This window comes from Neospora caninum, chromosome VIII (assembly GCF_000208865.1).
Source record: "Neospora caninum Liverpool complete genome, chromosome VIII".
In the NCBI taxonomy this organism is placed as follows: Eukaryota; Apicomplexa; class Conoidasida; order Eucoccidiorida; family Sarcocystidae; genus Neospora; species Neospora caninum.
Window position 1 is genome coordinate 4,384,655 of NC_018395.1, and position 19,407 is coordinate 4,404,061.

The window sequence follows — 19,407 nt, forward strand, 5'->3', positions numbered from 1 at the left end:
CTAGAACAGAACCGAAACAGCCACATTCCTGCGCTTGCGAAAACACGACGACACGCGCGCCACGATGTGGAAAGATGAGTACCTTTTCTCGTGTTCAAAGTAGCATTCGTGCCCCACACACGGAATAGAAACCAACGTTTTTCCCGCCGCCGCAAACCACGCGCCCGTTAAACCCTCATAGAGTCGGGGAATGAGGGGAGTGAAGCGTCGACGACTGCGGAGGGAGGAAGTCAGACGAGGCCGGCCCCAGACTTCCGAACAAGGCTGCGTTGCCTGGACCTCCCAAATTGCTGTGGTGGATCGGGCCTAAGAAACTTTCGTTGATCGTTGCGATCGCGAAGAGATTCATCGAGTCGTAGCGCACGCCGAGCAGCCGAAGCCGAATGTCACTGTCGACGCGCAGCTCAACCTCGCCGTCTGTCATACACCCCACTGCGCTATCATCCTGGAGAAGCAGAAAGAGCACAGAGATCCGCCAACGATGACACGCAGGGAACACGACCAGCAGACGAACAAACACCAAGTCCTCAAGCAAAAACGCACAGACGCAAAGAGCTAAGAAATTATGCGATGTATACACCCGAATGCTTAGGCACAGTGAGGGACAGAGAAAACAGCGGCATCACACGCCAACAGAAAAAACCATATACATATACATATATATATGTGTGCATATGCATATATGTATATGTATATATCTACATATTTCCACGTATATATGCATATGGATAGAGACACGAGGGTGTAGAGGACGCGGATTTTCCGGGACGCAGGCAGCGAGACGACACACGACTCTGCCTAGCCAACATAGATGGAGACTTCCGCGAGTCTGTGGGAGCAAACACGAAGTTGACAGAGAGAGGGGGAGGGGGGCGAAAGAAAGCAAGCTAACCTGGTAAACGAAGGAGGGAGGCAGAGAGGCCCGAGAGACGAAAACCTTCAGAGGTCCACACTGGGCGAACAGCCCAAGTTTGTTCACGTCGGTGATAACCGCGTCAAGGACCTGAGCGAAGCACACAAAAACAATCAAATCGCAATTCTCAACATTTTCACAGACACATTCTTATGTGCATATAGACATATTTTTTTGGAACACAGAACTGACTATATACGTGCATACCATATAAATACGAATATATATATATATATGTATATGCACATGCGAGTTTCGATGTATTCACACTCTTGTGGACATGCGTCCCACTGTGCGTAGAGGTACGTTGGCGCATATATACAAGACATACATACATACATACATACATACATACATACATACATACATACAGTTGGAGGTCTGGACGGTTGCGCGTAGACGTATACTAGCTGCTCAGCCCTGTGTAGAGATACGCCTGAATGCTCAACTAGGAGAGGGTATTCGCAGATGAGTGACTCTCTGTCGACGGCTGTTTGTGGCGAGGCGATGAGGGTGAAGCGCCAGCACCCGGCTTCCGTGCGGACTCCCGAGCTATGTTCTTCTTTCGACGGAAACGGAGACGCCCGAACGGACCTCGTCTTTGAAAGGCTTGAAGGCGATAGCTTGGTAGCGAGCCGCGACGATGACCATGCCTGTTCCGTCCTGCACTCTGCCAGCCTCCATGTGGACTATGCGGATCACGCAGATGATGTAGCTGCATCAGGCGACACCCAGCACACCGCGAAGTGGGGAAGAGTGGAAAAAAGGCGCGACAAGAAGAAATGGAGACGCAAGCACGAGAAGTGAACCAGAAGTGAACCAGGAGTGACCCAGGGGTGACCCAGGGGAAGGACGGTTTCTGTGCCCCATCGTGCCGTCGACACTTTTCATCCATTTTGAAGCGAGAGCGGGGCATTCCACTGTGCAGAAAGAAACTGGGCCATTCTGAGTTTTGGGCCGAGAGAGGGACTGAAAGAGAACAGGAAACTCACCCCAAGTTGTGCAGACACTTGCCCTCGACCTGTTGGCGAAGCAAAGTATCGACGTACTGCGTGTACCGACGCCCGAGCTGCGCAGGCCGGAGGGCCACATTGTGCCACTGCTCTACGACGAAAAACATATTTCTCAAAATGTCTGATTTTCCATTCCTCTGTGGGCGACCTCCGTCGGGAAACAAACACTCCGAAAAAACGCCAGAGGAAGAGGAAGAAGACTGAAAAGGTTTCTGTCGAAGGAAGAAGGCAACACCGGAGCAATAGAAAGAACGAGAAGAGACGGATCAGAAGCTCGCGGCGGGACGAGCAGAGAAAAGCACAAGAGCGGAGCGGGTGGACGGCGAGAGAGCCAGATCTTCCAGTTCGAGTTTGCACGCGAAGCGACCAAAAACACACCACGAGATTCTGGCCCATTCGACACGCGCGCAGAGTTGGAGGAGCTCTCTGATCTCTTATGAAGACAGAGGCAGCACTTCGAGACACTCTCTCTTTTCTCGCGTCTCTGCAAGCCTTTCTTCGGCAGGGCAGGGGAGGCGTTGTGCGCAGAGCCTGCAAAAGGAAGGAAAGAGTAGAGGAAGGATTCACTGCCACACAGGCGATCAGAACAAAGGAGACAAGGCGCAGCCAGTGAGGAGCGGAGACAGCGCGAAGGAGGAGCGGAAACCGAGGAGAAAATTTGAAAGACTAGCGGAGGGTTGACCGAAAGCCAGAACGACGTGGCGGGGGAGACTCCTGGACGCGGCAGCTGGAAAGCAGAAATGTATCGGCAAAAAACAAGATGCTGAACGGCGCAAGTAAATGGAGAGCTGCGCGTGGAACGAAACGTGAGAAACGGAAAGGGAAACAGTACAGTTGGAGGGAAAAATCATAAACACCGGATTTCGCAACAACGAGTTCTCGCGTCAGCATGCTACGCGTCCCCAAGCGAGATTCAGGTGTATGTACATCCCCTCGAGTTTCCCGAGGAGGCCACCAGAAAATCCGCCTTTTCAGAAAGGTTACAAAGAAGAAGACATGAAGTGGGGTCAGCTCAAGAGTCTTCGCCAGAGCTCGAGGTGTTCCGGTTTCCTCATGCGAAAGTGTGAAAAACATGCTCATGCGCATGCACGAGACCTCAGGGTGTAATACACGAGCAGGCCCAGCAGGCATATCACGGTCTCCATCGCCATTCTCTGCTTTTTCTTCACTCTTCTCCCTCTATCACTCAAACTTTCCTCCTTTTTCTCTCCTGCAATCTTTTTTGTCTCAAGCGGCCACTCTGACCCTCTTTTTCTTCCCCGTTCCTCCCCAGCCGCGCCTCCCTTCGAGATGACTGCATGCGAGGCATTCACTCGCTATCTGTAGACGCGTATCCCCGTCGGTTTATATCGATATATTGAAGATACGCCTATGTGTGTCCGTTCGGGCCCTCTCTGTCTGTGTGTGAATTTGCACCACTCGAGACAGCCGGAGGCTGTGGAGACACGTGTGCTTTTCTGGACTGAATTCGCAGCGAATGCGCGCGGTTGGTCACGGAGAAAAGTGAGAGGCATTCGAAGAAACAAGGAAAACGGGGAGGGAATTGAAGAGGGCAAAAACCAGGAGTGCGGAAAGAAGGCAAGCTTTTCAGTGTCGTCTCCCCAACTGCTTCGTCACGCGTTCTTGACCACTTGAGATCTCTCTGTCTCCAGTCTTTAGCCTTGCTAAGAGAAGGACCGGCAGAACAACACGACAGAAAAAAAACGCGATTCTCCTGCCTCGTTTCTCTTGACAAGCACCGCGAATCTCCCTGAAACGCCCTTCCTTCTGCCTGGTTGTTGATATGTTGAATCCTCCGTTTCATTTCTCTCTCCTCTCCTGTTCCGCATCTATCCTCGTCTTCCTCTTCCGTCTTTTCATCGGCCTTCCCTCCCCGTCGTCGTGCTGGTTTCTCTTTCTGCGGTTTGGGCTTTATGGCCGCATCAAGGGGAGTGGCGTCTCCCTCGTGTCCTTTCTCTCCTTCACGAAGACCCTCGACAAAAACCACGCTCCAGGCGAAAAACAAGCACCGGTCGGAGTGCCCGAGTGTATCAGTCCTTCTTCCGCCGCTGTTCTCTTTTACCTGCGAACAATCGTCCAATGACCTCGCGCCTTCGCCGCCTCGCCGCCACACCGACGTGCGTCTTCACGTCTCTCGCGTTTTGGTCCTTTCGCGCTTTCTCGCAGACTCGGAAGAATGTCGCGGATGTACGCCGCCGGTAGTCGCGGCTCGGGGCCACGTCCGAACGAGGAAGGACGAACTCCGAAAGAAGACAGACGAAGTGCCGGAACGGGGCTGTTTTGTGTCGGCTACGCATGCAAATACTTTTGCAGTGAAGAAGAGTGGAAAAACCTCGACAAGCGACTCATCCCTCTCAACGGGGATGAAGACAACCTCGTCGACAGGTACACAAAAAGCGTATTGCCGATACAGAGAAAAACATGTGTATACATGTATATATGCATCTCTATATCTATACGAATATATATATATATATATATATATGGTGCCTCGTACTCACTTTACCAGTCCATCAGATACTCTGGTGTCGTGTAGGACTCGATGTATCTAGGTACACAGATGCAAGTGCACGTCTACATATCGGTATATAGAGAGAGCGGCGCAAGTATCTATGATCTCTACACTTCTGTAGATGTGTACGTGTATAGACTTGCGCATAGGCAAACACTCGGGCGAGGACTTCCCGCCGAGTGGACACGCCGTTGTTTTTCTCTGCGATTCTTTCAGATACGACGTACGCCTTCTCCTCTCTGACGCGGATGCCTTCACCAAAAAGAAAAGAACCTACACGAGCGACCAGCTTCGCGAGATCTTAGAGGAGACTCCAGCTCTAGATAGAGAGCGCTACCGAGTAAGTGCATGCGAAGAGAAAGGAAAAAGAGAAGGCTCTTGAATCGTCACCTTCAGACATCGATTGTTTTTGCAAACAATCCATACACAGAAATCGCTCTCCTTCCAACTGCTGGGGTCAACTCCTCTCTGGAACCTACACAGAAACGTACAAATAGATAGAATGGTGTACATACAAATCTATATATAGATATATACATCTACACATGGATATGTATGTGTAATAGAGTTCACATGTATATAGGTTCGTATGTGTATTTGTGTAACAAAGTGCGCAGAGCGAATTACAGCAGCCAAGGGGAAAGAGATGGAGACCGCGGTACAGACACACATCTCGTGCTTATGCATGCCTCTTGCATCTCACGTAGCTGAAGCTGGTTCCCCCTCGATCCGTCTCCGCCCAATGTGTCTATACATCTGTACATACGTACATGCCCATCTACCTCTCTGCCTCTCTCCGTATATATATATATATGTATATATATATATATATATATATTTGTGTTTGTGTGAGCGTATCAGCATTTCCTTATTGATACATATGTGTACATGCATAGCTGCGTGCGAGTAGATGCGCCTGGCGGCCAGTGTTTCTAGCCTGCTTGTCGATCTTGGTTTCTTTTTCGGTTCAGGATTTGCCCCCCTCGAATTTGTTCGAAGAAGACTTCCTAGAGCGTCTCGCAGGCGCCCGCGAAGGCAGCGAAGAGGCGTGGACACCGACGCGCGAGTTACAGCAGTTGCGGGAATCGCGGCAAGAGAGGCGGGATAGAGCTTCCCGCAATGGCGAGGAAAATGCTCCAACATCCCATGAAAGGCCGGCGCCTCTCGGCGACGAGGACGCCGCGTTCAGGTGAGGCCCAGCGGCTCGGTCAGTTCGAGTTTTCGATTTGTCTCTCTGCCTCAAGGGACGACTTGCCGTTGTCTCTGCGCATGCATCGTTAGAGTAGCTGAACGGACGGGGGTGAGTCATAGTCTGCCTGTCGACTCCTACTTCTACGCGTGCACATATATCCGCTGGTTTTCATCTACGCATGCGTTTGTGTAGAATCGCAATGGCGAATTCTGTCGTTCGTCTTCTCGTCGATTTCCAGAGACAGAAACACACAACAGCCTTTCTCGCCCTCGCACCGGCAGCTTCTCGTGATGCATTTTTCGCTCTGGTGGACAGGAATTCGCATGGATCCGTATATGCATATATCTATATATATATAGGTGTCTCTATCTATCGTAGGTTCGCCGGTGTCTGAAAGTGTTTATATATGCAGCTACTCATATGTATAGATCTACTTGGGTCGAGAAGTACATGCTAGTGAATATATATATATATATATATATGGATAGCCGTAGGTGGGTGGACGTAGGTGTGTGTTGTGTATACAGTGTACACATAACCGTGTCTGTTACCTTTCCTGGATACCTCGATGGGTTTAAATGCACTGTCTGTTTTTGAACGTCGCGTGGGAGAGGGCACCTTGCGTGTTTCAGGCTCGGCGACATGTCAGCCGTTCCCCCGCCGGCCTCGCTGGATGGCCCGGGCGAGAGCGAATCTGTGCGCTCGCCCCGGGAGGGCGCCAAGGGCCGAGGCGGCAGCCAGAGCGAAGACGAAGACAGAGACGTGAGCGAAGAGAGAGAGGAGACGGAGGAAAGAGAGACGCAACGAGGAGAGAGGGAGGCGGAAGATGAAGGAGGGAGGACGCAGCGCTCTCGTAGACGACAGGCCTTCGGGAGAGAAGACGAAGAAAGCGACAGACGAAAGCGATCGAGGGAAGACGAGGCAGAGACGCGAAGGTCATCAGAGACTCCGGGCGTGAAACGGGAAGAAGACGCGTTGGAAGACGGAGAAACCTCGGCGAGCGAAGAGGCCGAAGCCGGCGCTCATCCCAGAGCCGCGTCCCCGGCCACTGCGCGCCGACAGCGAAGCGCAGGCACGGACGGCACGGAGACACCGGGGGGAACTCGCAAAGGCCGAGAGAGGCGCGAACCCCGGGACGGGAAGGGAACGCGGAGCGGCAGGAGGGGAGTTGGCGAGACTGAATTCGACTCCGCCGGCATGGAAGAAGAGCTGGAGTCCAGAAACCACGGTGCCGAGGCTGCGCTGCGTGGACACCCGTCGCGGCCCTGTCGAACGGCCAGGGTGCACGAGGCAGAAGACGCAGCCGAGAGAGAAACACGCAGCGACGCTCCTTTCGTACCTCCGTTCCCCATCCCGCGAGACAAAGTTCCGCACCTGCCACGCTCGCTCAAGGAACACCTCGTCATTGAACGCACAGCCCACTTTGTTCGAACCGTAAGACTCTAACCTCCGTCTCCATATCTATCTATCTATCTATCTATCTATCTATCTATCTATATATATATATATATATATATAGAGAGAGAGAGAGAGAGAGAGAGATAGATATATACATATATATCCTATCTATCTATCCATATATATATATATATATATATATATGTATATGTTGTAAATATAAGAACCAAGTATGCTATGCAGGCACATTTTGTCGATTTATAGATTGTAAATATGGGCGTATGCATAAACATGGTAACAGCCTTATCGTCATATAGGTTTGTGTTCTCTGAATGATTAGATATGCATGTCTTCTGTAATAATACATATTTACTTTTATATTCATATATATATATATATATGGATCTCTCCAGTTTTGTGCTTTGCTTTTCTTAAATGGTGAATGACTAGGCAAGGCGCGAGTTTTGGCAGTGCAAATATTTTTGCATGCCTGCCGTATCCACACTTGTCGGTTCTCCAGCATTTGCCTTTCTTGAACGTTTTTATCAACCGCCCCTCTTTGGACTGTTCGCTTCTCTCTCCTTCGTTTCCCTGTTTTTGTCTCGCGTGCGTCCCTGCGCTGTCCTTCCTTGCCTCTGTCTTTCCCCCTCTCTGTGTCAGTGTCTTACTCCTTTGCAGCATGCATACCTGCGTCTTCTGTTTTTTCTCTCGTTCTTTTCGCGCGCTTCCCAGGAGGGAAGCCGCATGGAATTCCGCCTCAAGCTGGACGCTGCAACGAGCAGTCAGCTGTGTTTTCTTTCCGTCGATCATCCGCTGCATCCGTACTACGCGTATCTTCGCCAGACGGGCGAGGCGTTACTGCTCCACGCGCCAGGTCGTCTCCCGCCGAAACTTCTCTTCCTGTCGAAACTGGTGTACACACACCTGCCGGCCTCGTCCTCGGCGTCGAGGGAAGCTCGGAAGGACGAGGGCGTCGCGAAGACCGCCGGCGGCAAAAAGGAGCGGGTCGAGACGGAGGAAGGTCGGGCGGCAGGAGACAGAAGAGACGCGCCCCACGAAGGCGAACCAGGGACGGAGACTGGGCGGTTGCTGGCGTGCGGCGACGCAGCAGCCGGCGGAGTGTCGCCTCGAGGGCGGAGAGAGGAGAGGGACAGAGAGGAGCGCAACAGAGAGGCCAGAGACTCCAGACTGCCGCCGGAGGCGCGGAGGCTGATAGGTCCCGAAGCGGAGTCAAGCACGGCAAACGGAGAGGCAGACCGAACGGCAGGGAAGGGCCGTGTCGGCAGCGACCCGATCAGGAGCGCGCGGGAAGACAGCCAAGCCGCGCCGGCGGAAAATGCTCTTTTCCAGGCTGCGGAAGAAGACGGGGGCGTGAGTCTCCTGATGTCGTACGGGACTGACGATGAAGACGAGCAGCTGGAAGCAGAGGCGCGAGACGAAGCGCGACCAAAGACGGGCGGCGAAGAGCGAGAAAACGGAGGCGATGAGAACGCGCAACAGCCAGTTGTTTGTCTTGCGCCAGGGGAGAGCCGTGGAGTTCACACCTCGCCAGGGGGTTCAGAGCGTGAGGCGGCGGCAGAGTCTGAGACGCAGCCGCCTGCTGCGGAAGAAGCGTCGGAGGCCGAGGACGAGCTCGATCCAGTGTGGCAGAGCGGGACGAAGTTGCGCGTGGCCTTCGTCTTGGAGCGACGCAAGCGGAAGCGGCCAGCGGGCGGCGTCCAGGGGCGAGGAGACAGCGAGATGACGCAAAGGCCAGGCGACGTTTTTGGCGGCGCGGGAGACGGCGAGAGTCGCGACTGGACTGGGGACGAAGAAGACCCGGCCGCTGTCGCGGAGGCCTTGGCCGAGCTGCCTCCTCTCGCCTGGGCCAAGGCGAACGCGAAGCTTCAACTCAAAGACGTGAGTGGGTTCGTCGACGCAAAAACGCACGTTTGGCGCCGCTCTCCTCTGAAGAGCGCAAGGCCTCCAGAAGGCAATCGGACCCACAAACCCGGTCTGAGTGGACGCAGCGAGAGAAGAGAAACTGGAGGGATTTGCACAGGGAGAAAGAGAGGGGTGGACACCCGAGAAGGTTTAAGCCGGAACGGACAGGGGCTGCAGAGGGCCGGGATGCAATCTCGTGCAATGCACCCCCGATAGTTTTGAGTGTTTGTATATATATATATATATATATATGCGTACAGATAGATGGGTAGAGAGATAGCTATAGACAGGTATATCGATGGTATTCGCTATGAATCAGTATGTGAAGAGAGCGGGGTGCTGACTGTTGCTTGGTAGGAGAGCAGCCTGACCAAAAAGGAGACTACAGGGAGTAGTGGAAGCATTGCAGTTCTCTGTGTATGAGTCGCAATGTAACACATTCACGCATATTTATATATACATATGTATATGACGAGGTGCGTCTTCTTGGACTGACATGTGGATACATCGCTTCCGCCCGCCACCGCACCTTGAAAAAAAACGAATCTCGGTCGGAACCCGAGAAGGCGCCGGCACCGTCTTACTCCATTGTTCTGCGAAGGGCCTTTTCCTCGCCCGTTTCCACTTTGTTCTCCTGTTTCTTTCGCACCGCTTGTCAGGTGGAGTCTCTGATCATTCACCAGATTGGCTGCTGGCTGCTTGCAAAAGGCGACGAGGCGATTGCCGAATTTGCTCAGCAGGTGTGTTTTTTTTTGCGCTGTGCGCCCGTCCTTCCCGCCGATCCATCTCTCGCTTTCGTGCTTCCCCGCTCTTGCGCTCGGCCTGTCCTTCGCTCCTGCTGGGTCCAAACGCGAGACCCACGAACGAGACGGTACATCCTGAGGAAGAGCCAGGGAGCCTTCGTTTCTGGCGCTGTCTGCCGCGATCGCCGCTCGCATGCACCTGGGGAGACATGGAAGGACAGAGAGAAAAGGGCTTTCCACAGCAGTCGCGTTGTGCATGTGCAGTTAGGCGGGTGTCAGCTGTTTCAGCGAACATCCCAAAAGCTGGGACTGTTGACTTCCCTCTTTGAAAGACGGCGCTCCTTTGCCGAGTTTTTCGATTCTCTCCAGCGCCCCTTTTGTGCTGTCGTTCGAGACTTTCTGCAACTACGTGTCGCCTATCTTTCGATCGCATTTTCCTCTTCCTCCTCTGTTCGTCTCTCTTTCGAAACCGCTCGACTCGCAACTCCTTCTTCTGCTTCTCAATCTTCATAGAAGGAATGGCAGATATCCGTAAATAAGGCGCGTGGAACACTCCGCCGTTTTGGAATGGGTTACTGACCTCCAGCGCGCTGGTCTTTCTCTCTGGAGCAGTCCAGAGGGGTGGCGGTTTTTTTAGCAGTGAGAAAGAGTCGAATTATCTGTATCGCCTAGCTGGAGTGCCTTCTTTTTCTTGCCGTTTTTTTCAGTGTGCTGCTGCGCAAGTGTATGCGCTCCGGCTCTTTCTGCCTTCCTGCCTTTCCTGTCTCTCCAGATGACCACAGAGGACCCGCGTTTCTTCTTCCTCAAACGCGACACTCTGGCGTTCTGCTACTTCAAGTAGGCCACGCTCAGTTCTTGGTGGAGCGCGTGCAATCAGCCACAGAAACGCTGAAGAAAACACAAAAAACCGGATTCGTTGACCGGCAGGCCGCGTGTCGTCCGCCCTCCTGGCGAACGGGGTTCTCGTTATTTTCGTCACACCGGGTTCCGGGGTCTGTTTGCCCCCTTTTAGCCTTCCCTCATGTCTCGCGCGTGTCTTCTCTGTCCTCGAGCGTCTCCTTTCTGTCTCGATCTCTGCTAACTTCGCCACCCGTTCTCCGTGCTTCTTCCCACCTCTCCTACCTTTACACTCTGTATGATTTCCGCCGTAAATGGCCTCGCCTCCGCCGTGTTCTTCCTAGCTTTCCGCCTGTGTTTCTCGCTTTCCTTTCTCGCGTGTTATCGTTTCTTAGACGCTCTCAGTGTCCCTGTGGGCCATCTGTGGGGTCGTGTTTTGCTGCTCCCCGCCGATCTCCTCGACGTTTTTGACGTGGGGGAGCCGGCATTAGGAACGCAGAGATCATAGCTAGACCGTGTTTTCCCGTGTTCCCAGATACGTGCTACGCTGCGTGTGCCGGGAGAAGCAAAGGCAGGCAGACGGCGCGAAGACGCCTCTCCCGCTCAGGCTCCACCCCGTGGTAAGTCTCGCTCGGTGCGCAGGCGACAGCGTTTGCAGGAATGCAGGTGTGTACGGGATTAAACCACACGGCTGCTCCGGACAAGAAATGCATATCGAAGAGTTATAGTTCCCTAGGCTCCCGCAGAAAGAGAACTTCTCGCCTTTTCCGAAAACATCCGTGAACGCGAGCGGGGAGAGTCGCTTCCCAGCACGCCATTCCAACACACACGGAAGCACATATTTCGCAGAGAGAAGTACATATATATATATATATACAAGTATATTTATGTATATAATCTGTGTATAAATATTGAGCTGTTGATGCATTTTTGCAAGGATGTGACTGTGTACAGTGTTAGATCTGTGTTGGTGCAGCGTGCACTGAGTTCGACTGTGATGTTGCCATGGGCATGTGTTTCTTTTCTCTCGTTTGCGGCCACCAGGCGCGGGCTTTTCTCGCGCGTCTGCGCTTCGAGCACCATTTGGCGCACAAAACCCCGGCCCCGGATGCGAAAACTCAGTCGAGCGAGGTCCTCACGCAAGACGCGATCAACGAAAATGCGGCGGCGGCTTCAGCGGCGTCTGCCGCTGCCGCCGCTGAAGCCGCGGCGATCGAGGAGGCGCGGGCGGCTGAGGCCCTGGCGAGGAGACACCTCGCGCTCTCGGGTCTCTGCGGAGACGCGGGTCCGGTGTCTCCAAGTCCTCTGGCGGAGGCAGGCGCGGTCGCGCCACGTGCGGCCGAAGGCGTGCCCACGTCTCTCGGGACTCACGAGGAAAACCCCGCGCCGTTTCGCCTCTCCGCAGAGCAGCCCACGCCTCACGACCTGGCCGCAGAGACCGCAAGCGCCACTGCCTCCCTTGCCGCGTCAGGGGGCTCCACGGGCGCGTCTCCGGATGCCGCGGTGCCGGCGGGCGGATCCGTGTGGGGCGCTGTGGGGTTGCCAGCTGTGGAGGGTTTCCCGGCAGATGCACTGTGCGATCCCGCTGCTCTCGTGACGCGGGCGATTGCGAATCCCGCGTTGATGCCGGCGGCTGTTAATCTGGTGACGCAGGAAATGGGTGTGGCGAGTGCGGAAGGCGACGCTCCGAGATACGCCATGTTGTACGCAGCCTACTGTCAACTGTGTGCCTACGCGACTGCAGTGAGACCCAGTAGTGCGTCTCCGGAAGTCTCGCTCGCAGGCGGATCCCATGCAGATGGCGGTTTCTTCGCGCGGGAGACTCCCGACGAGGCCGCCAAGAAGTGATGGGGCCGAGCGGGGGTGAGACTCAGTTTCAGACCGCGCAGGTTGAGGGGGAGAATGACCACAAATAAGAACGACGGAGCTTGTAAAGACAGGCAAAGGTTTTCCTTGTCCAGCGAAAAAAGAAGCTTAAGATTCTGCCCATCAGTATAAATAAACATATAATGTTGTCATCTCGAAGAATGTCCATATATAGGTATATATATTTGTTGTGAATATGTAGGGAATGTGGGGCACTGGATGAATCGAGGCACGGTTTTCGCCTAACCTGGCGGGAACCGACTTTTGTTTGAAATTTCAGCATGCGCTGCTGGCCTGCTACTTTTAATTTTAATTGTCACGAGTGTCTCGCACGGGGCATGCAGGCGACGCGGGCAGAGACTCATACGATCGCTTGTAGCCACGCGGGAAAACACGAATTTAGACAGCTTGGGAAAAGGTTGTAGTGTTCAAAGTGTGGACTCACAAACACGCACGTAGCAGCGAGTGTGTAGACAAATTCCCACACGCATGCAAATGTATATGTACATGTTTTTGTTGTCTCGGTGCTACTGCGATAAGATTCCAGCTATGTATATATACGTACATGCATACATACACCTGAACGTATATGTATGACTATCTCGCTCTCTGTCTCCGCACGAATCTATTTGTTGACAGAGGCAGGAAGCAGTCGAGACTCCCACAATTCTACACGAATTTCCACTGTTTTAATCTGAGATGGCATAAAGTATCCGAGCGTTTACCCCCAAATCTCCTCACCATCATCGGGTGGCAACTCTTCAGCGGCATTTGCATGCATTTCCTAATTGCCATTCCAGGATCAAAGTCTGTGCATGTGTACACCCTCTTGCCTACCCTATTTCTTCTGACAAAACAAACTCCCAAGCAGCTTCGCCTACCTATCGCCACGATCGCTTCGCCACTGCTAAGTGCACAAACAACAATGCTTTAGGATGTATACGGAAACATATATACATACATATATCCTTACTGCGAAGTAAAGAAGGAAATGTGTACACACCTACGCACTACGTCACCCATTGTTTCCGCCCTCCAACCTCAAGGCGGTGGAAATTCTCTCTCTCTCGATATATATATATATATATATACATCTTTGGATTCATAAATATGTGAATATATATATATATGTATATATGGCTAGAGTAATTCATGAGCTTTCAGGAGACGCCTATCCGAGAATGGTTCTCCTGGCAGGAGGGCTTCCCAGATTTTTCGTTGTTCTGCTACTTCTGCTCCGTAGACTTCCTCCACTTTTACCTGCGAAGAACAACGCAGGTACATGCTCAATTGTGGCGAGGAGCATTGTCGCAGGCGGAGAGTGTGCCTTGGTTGGAAGTGTGTTCCGTGAAAGCACTCGACTGTCTCTCTCGCTTTCCACTGTGAGATTCCCGAACGCATTCGCCGCGCATGTGGCTTCGACCCCGTCTGGAGGCGATCTGGGGTTTTTGGAAACACGAGTCTGTGAAACAGGATCGACGAAAATAAAGTTGCTTGTTGCCGCTCGCTTGCGTACTCACAAAAGCCTATGCATGTGCGAGACGTTATGCATACACGTGTGTATATACATTTGTATCTATGTTTATGTATATACATGAATGAATGGATATATGTATATACATATATATATATATATATATGCATATGTGTATAAATATGCCTGGAGTCAGTGTGTCGCGCATATGGTTTTATTTCTTTCCGCCGGTTGTGCGTCTCTCAGGATGTGTGTTTTCCCGACGACATGGGGAGAGGGCGCGTAGCGTTTTGGACTCCTGTTTCTCCAGAAAAATCGAGGATCCGACCTTCTCTTCTGTTGTCACGGGCTGGCCATTGAGAACCTCGAGGTGCTGGAGCATGTGGATCACTTTGATCCTCAGCCACTCTACCGCTTCAAAGGGCCCGGGAAAGAGACTGAGTGAGCAGAGGAGAGGCGATTTTTCCAGAGGCGTCAGGAGTCGGACGTTTCCAAACGCGGGGTTGCCGCCGACGTCGAGGTGGAGGAGATTCGGAACTGTCTCCGCAGATACCGGGAAGAGACAGGACAGGCGGTTTCCCTGAGGAGCCGCCAAAAGAGAAGGAAAACCGGAAGGAGGAGCGAGAACACGAAACAGACACGCGTTTGCCTGGTTCGACAGACCGCTTAGGGAAAAAGGCACGCGAAGGGAATGGAAACAAAAGAAGGCAGGCGTTGCGTGGGAACTTCGCTGCTTTCTCAACAACTGAAGTCGGTTAGAGGGGAGGACAACGAACCGAACACGCGCGAATCCAGTCGAGGAGCACAGGCAGTGCAAATTGCCTGGGAACCTCGGTCCCTAAGGAATTCATCAGAAACCCACACCTTTCCACACATTATTTGTATATATATATATATATATATGTAGATGCCTGTGGCAACAAGTGCATCCATATACATCTCTATTTTTATGTATGTGAAAGCACACCTTTTGTTTAGACGTATACACATATCACTGCTACAGACAAGCATACATAAGCATGCGTACGTAGATGTGGTGTAACGATATAGAGAAATATGTGTGTTGCACGTAGGTACACAATCACTGACGACAGAACAGTTTACTCAAAAGGGGAAGAGAGAATCTGCTTAAGGCCGTTCAACTCGTCTCACATGCGCATTGAGGAAGGCGAGTTTGGAGAGAGCTTCAACGCCTTGCAGACTCTGGATCCGATTGTTGGCCACGCCCAAGTCTTCTATGGCCAGAGACGCAGGAAGGCCCACGAGGCTTTCCAAGAGATTGTCTGAGAGGTCAAGGTGCTGCAGAAGCACATTCGCGGCTAGATTGCCTTCCAGAGAGGCAATCGCGTTGCCCGAGAGTCGCAGGATCCTCAACCGGGGGTTGAATGACCAGTCGCCTGGTAAACGACACACGCCGGGAAGAACGAATTCCTGTGTGTGTCTGAGTTTCACCCGTCAAGACGCTCCAGATGAATTTAGGGTTTGCACAGTTGGCACTCGTTTTGCCTTCGTTGTTTTCTGGTAACCCTAGGGTCATTTTTGCGTCCCGCCTCGTGACCGAAAACCCCTGGATGCGTTGCTGGCCCCTACCGAGGCGTGTTATGCGATTTCTGGAGAGATCAACAACCTCGAGGCGCGCATTCGGCATCAACTCTTCCGTTGATTCGATTTCATTGTTCGCCGCGTCGAGAACTGTCAAATATGTCAAGAGATTGAGGGGGTGCAAACACCGGAGCTTGTTGTTACGCAAGTGGACGATCTGAATGTCCAAAGAGTCGATAAAAAAGCACTCAAGCACAAAGCACTCCTGCAAAAGACTGTCCATGATTTTCGGCCTCGTTGCCTCTGAGAGAGACGCGGATGGGGTGCCGGGCGGCTGTTGCCATGAATCGATCCTCGGAACGAGGATGCATGCGACGAATGCAGTGGATGAGCAGGTGGTCTCTCTCCCATGGGCAATGGAAAACGGAAACGAGGAACTATGATCTACCGTATGGCGAAAGGTTGAGATTCCATTTTCGTGCGTCCTCCAGCAACGCGGTGGCGACGTGTGCTTTAACGTGGCACCAGTGTTACAAGGCACATATAAACTCGTAACAAAACCTATCCTCACTACGCCCGTCTCGTTTCTCCCTCTGTGTCTATGAACGCATACTTGTACACACGCGAAGGTTTATACGCACCACAGGGAGGAGGTAACGTCTGGGGAAGGACAGAAGAGAGGCGTTCTCCTCTCCGTAATGCCGATCGTGCAAGGCGTTGATGAGTCAGATCTAAACTGTCTGTGAGAGAATCAGTTTTCTTGCTTTTGATGGGAAAAAAATGTAACTGTCGCCGGCTATGCTGACGCGACTCCACAATGCCACATCGGCAACGCCTGTATCGCCACCCTGGGCCTGGGGCGCCAGGGTAGATCGATGAAGCTGTAGATCGGTACGGTAATAACCTAGGGAAAAGGCGTTCTGGGGGTGTTTTGCTGCATAGGCTTGAGTTTGCTGTCGCTGTGTCTGCTCTCTTCTCCCGATTTTCCCTGCCCGAACCTGGAGATTTCGGAAATCGCAAATAGCGGTAATGGAGGTTAGGCCGAGACCACTCAAATGAGCCTCGATCAGCACTGGACGGCAGTCGTCTGGTGAAAAACCAATGGAAGTCAGCTTCGCGCAAAGAACTTCCCTCTCCAGAGGGTTGGAACCTGCCTGCCACGCAAACATGATTTTCGGCACAAACAGACGGTCCAGAAAGAGTTTCTGTTTCCACTCCAGAAGGAAGTTAACCACGTTGCACGGAATGCATAGGTTTCCGGCATGTATCGTTACGCAGATCTTGTACACCTATTTGGGCATCAGACGGGTATATCTGTGACCCAGCATATACACACGTATATCTATTGGTTTTCGATGTGGTGTTAGTGACGAATCGTGGGGTCGTCAGACCACTGAAACGTTTCTCTGCGAGTTTGCTACTTCAAAAGTTACGTATCCTTCCCCTTCAAAGGTATTTATATGCAGAGGTATGCATATACACCCGGATACAACCCTGGAGAGGGCGACGCTTCGTTTCATGTGGAGCTTCGCAGTGCACGTGTGCTACACCTGCCCCTGTGGGTAGGCTCGTACGTAGGTGGGCGGCTAGATGACTTGGCACATTCCTATGCCTTTAGCTACATAAGCATTGATTGTGTATGTGACTGTACGTTAAAGTATATCAGCATCTTTACCAGCATCTATGAATGTATGTATATACAGAGAAAAAGGGGAAGGTACGTTTTCCGTCGGATTTTCTTTCTGCGCCTGGCATACCACGCTGTCGGCGGGATCGATTCCAGAAGGATACCCGTGTTGAGAGTCTTCATTGTTGCTGTCCGGCGACGGACACCTCTGCAGCCGTTGGAAAGGGGGAGGGACCAGGCAGGTGGTATCGGGGAGACAGAGATTGTTGGAAGACTCAAGCAGATCGTCCATTCTTTCGTCGCGGGGAAACTCGTAGGATTCATTCCCAGTGAATGTGTATATGGTCTCCAAAACCCTAGACAAAGGAATCCTTGCTCATCTCAGTCTCAGCTGTGGAAAACGGAGGGCGCCGGCCTCCTGGACGAAAGAAGTGCTTTTCAGGTTCTCGCTCAAGGTGAGTTTGCGCTGTAACGAGGATGCGTGCATCGAGCAATATCTTTATATGCGTATTTCGATGTAGAGGCGGAGAAAGAGAATGCGAAAGGAGATGGGGACAGATGTTACTTGGGCAATCGAGATGGACTACTGAGTACCTCACGGAGCTTCTGGAACGTTGGGGCGGAAGTTTTCTGATGTGCTCGTGTAAAACCGACGTTTGTGAAGTGTCCGTAGCGTTCACTACTTAGCAATGGCTGATGCTTTTGGCGGATCGTACAAATTGACGGCTTAAGGCAGAATATATTGCATAGCTTTTCTCCAATTCCGCTGGAAAAACGCCTAGTTTTCTCATAAGGAGAGGAACAAACACCGAGTACACAGATCTCAGGAACCTTCCATGGGAGCGCGTCGAATCCCGCGCTCGCCGTCTAGATTTGGAAAAGGCGAAGAGAGTGATCTCGCTATCGTCCAGGCAATTCGGTGCAAAGCATGACTTTGGTTTCCTTCGCAGAAACTACACTGAATTCGGGGAAAAGGAGGCCGGCGCCATGTTCTTTTGTTCTGCCGCTCTGCTGTCCCTCGCGCAGTTTTCCAACCACGTCCTCGGGTAAGATGGAGCGCTTTCACCCGGACGGTCCCTTTTAGATTGGCGCTTGCCTTTACGACTCGACATGAAAGAAAAGCTTACGTAAAGAAACGAGCAACCAACTGTGTTTTCAATTCACGCGGCTTCTCCTAATTGCTTTAACAGGAACGATCGCCGAAAACATAGAGCGGTCCTTCTCTAGGGGAGGCTCAGATCGGAATCCTGAAGGTATAAGGTTTGACAAGAGGGCTGACAAAGCTTTGCGCTGCGTCTTGTGAAAAGACGATCTGGGTGTTTATTGACTTCGTTGCGCGTACAGCGTCCGTCGTCCACTGGCGTGCGTTTTAAAGCATTCTTCAGTATCTTTGCTAGTCGAGCAACAATGTATCATCCCCAAAAATTGTGGAGGAAGGAAGAAAGGAAAAACGTCACAGGGACTTCTGTTCAGACTCAATAACGTCTACAAACCCGCATGCATCCTAAGAACACGCAACTGCGCTTGTCGTTTTGGACAGGGCTTTCACCCCCCAGAAACGAAAAGCTTGTTACCGCAATTCATATAGCAAGTCAATCCAAGCGAAATCCATTGGGTGGCAGGGAGGTGGGGAAATGTCGTACGACGCTGGGAGCGACGAGATGCAAGTTTCATTTTCTTTCAACAACCGGTACATGAGACACGTGTCCTTTTGCGGCAAAACCGGGCACGCTTTTCATCTGAGACCTCGGTACTTCGCCGTCATTGTGTCCCGAAACGAAAGACATGACGGACGAGTTCGTATCGACAGGAGATTTCTTAAATCCTAGTAACGGGTTGCCGCCGGAGTTAATTCCCAGTCCAGGGGATGACGACGAGGTCTACCCTCCCGCTGATTCACAAGTGGAAGCGGCTGGGGCACATCATGGGGCTTCTCTCCACATAACTCCGAGACTGGATCTCTGTAATCTTCAGCTCTCAGAGACAGATGCAATCGACATTGCTCAGGCAGGCAGCATTTCTTTGCAGCTGGCCGATACGAAAAATGCCGTTAGACGTGATCGGCAGGCACGGACAGCTCTTCCCGCTCCAGAACCCTCTCAGCTGAACTCTGAGGAGGGGAAGTTTGACACAGGTAGCAGCCATAGCAGTCCTTCCGTAAACCCTCAAGCAGGTGAAAGGTTAGAGTTGTCCTACCGCAAAAACTCGATGAAGGATGCTGTGGCTGTCTCTCCTTCGGCAAAGAGAGTATCCATTCTCGAACACGAACACCGCAAGAGCAGTTCATCGTCTTTGGCCGTCGACAACTCCTCCGGCACATGTCCCGAAAAGGAACCATTAACGCGGCCGATTTCTGCCCTTCTGGAG

The 19,407-nt window shown here is 52.2% G+C and overlaps 2 protein-coding genes across 2 annotated transcripts; one reads left to right on the forward strand and one right to left on the reverse strand.

The window, feature by feature from the left end:
• Window positions 1–175: 175 nt before the first annotated feature.
• On the reverse strand, window positions 176–2,033 carry NCLIV_035560 (putative DNA-directed RNA polymerase II subunit RPB7; the record flags this gene model as incomplete). The annotated part of the gene is made up of 4 exons (XM_003883758.1): window positions 176–445; window positions 893–1,003; window positions 1,508–1,628; window positions 1,906–2,033. The coding sequence occupies 4 exons, from the start codon at window positions 2,031–2,033 to the stop codon at window positions 176–178; spliced, it is 630 nt and encodes a 209-aa protein (XP_003883807.1).
• Window positions 2,034–4,102: 2,069 nt separating this feature from the next.
• On the forward strand, window positions 4,103–12,379 carry NCLIV_035570 (putative splicing factor, arginine/serine-rich 8; the record flags this gene model as incomplete). The annotated part of the gene is made up of 9 exons (XM_003883759.1): window positions 4,103–4,311; window positions 4,655–4,778; window positions 5,410–5,627; window positions 6,263–7,064; window positions 7,761–8,927; window positions 9,611–9,691; window positions 10,467–10,531; window positions 11,067–11,151; window positions 11,576–12,379. The coding sequence occupies 9 exons, from the start codon at window positions 4,103–4,105 to the stop codon at window positions 12,377–12,379; spliced, it is 3,555 nt and encodes a 1,184-aa protein (XP_003883808.1).
• Between the last annotated feature and the right edge of the window lie 7,028 nt (window positions 12,380–19,407).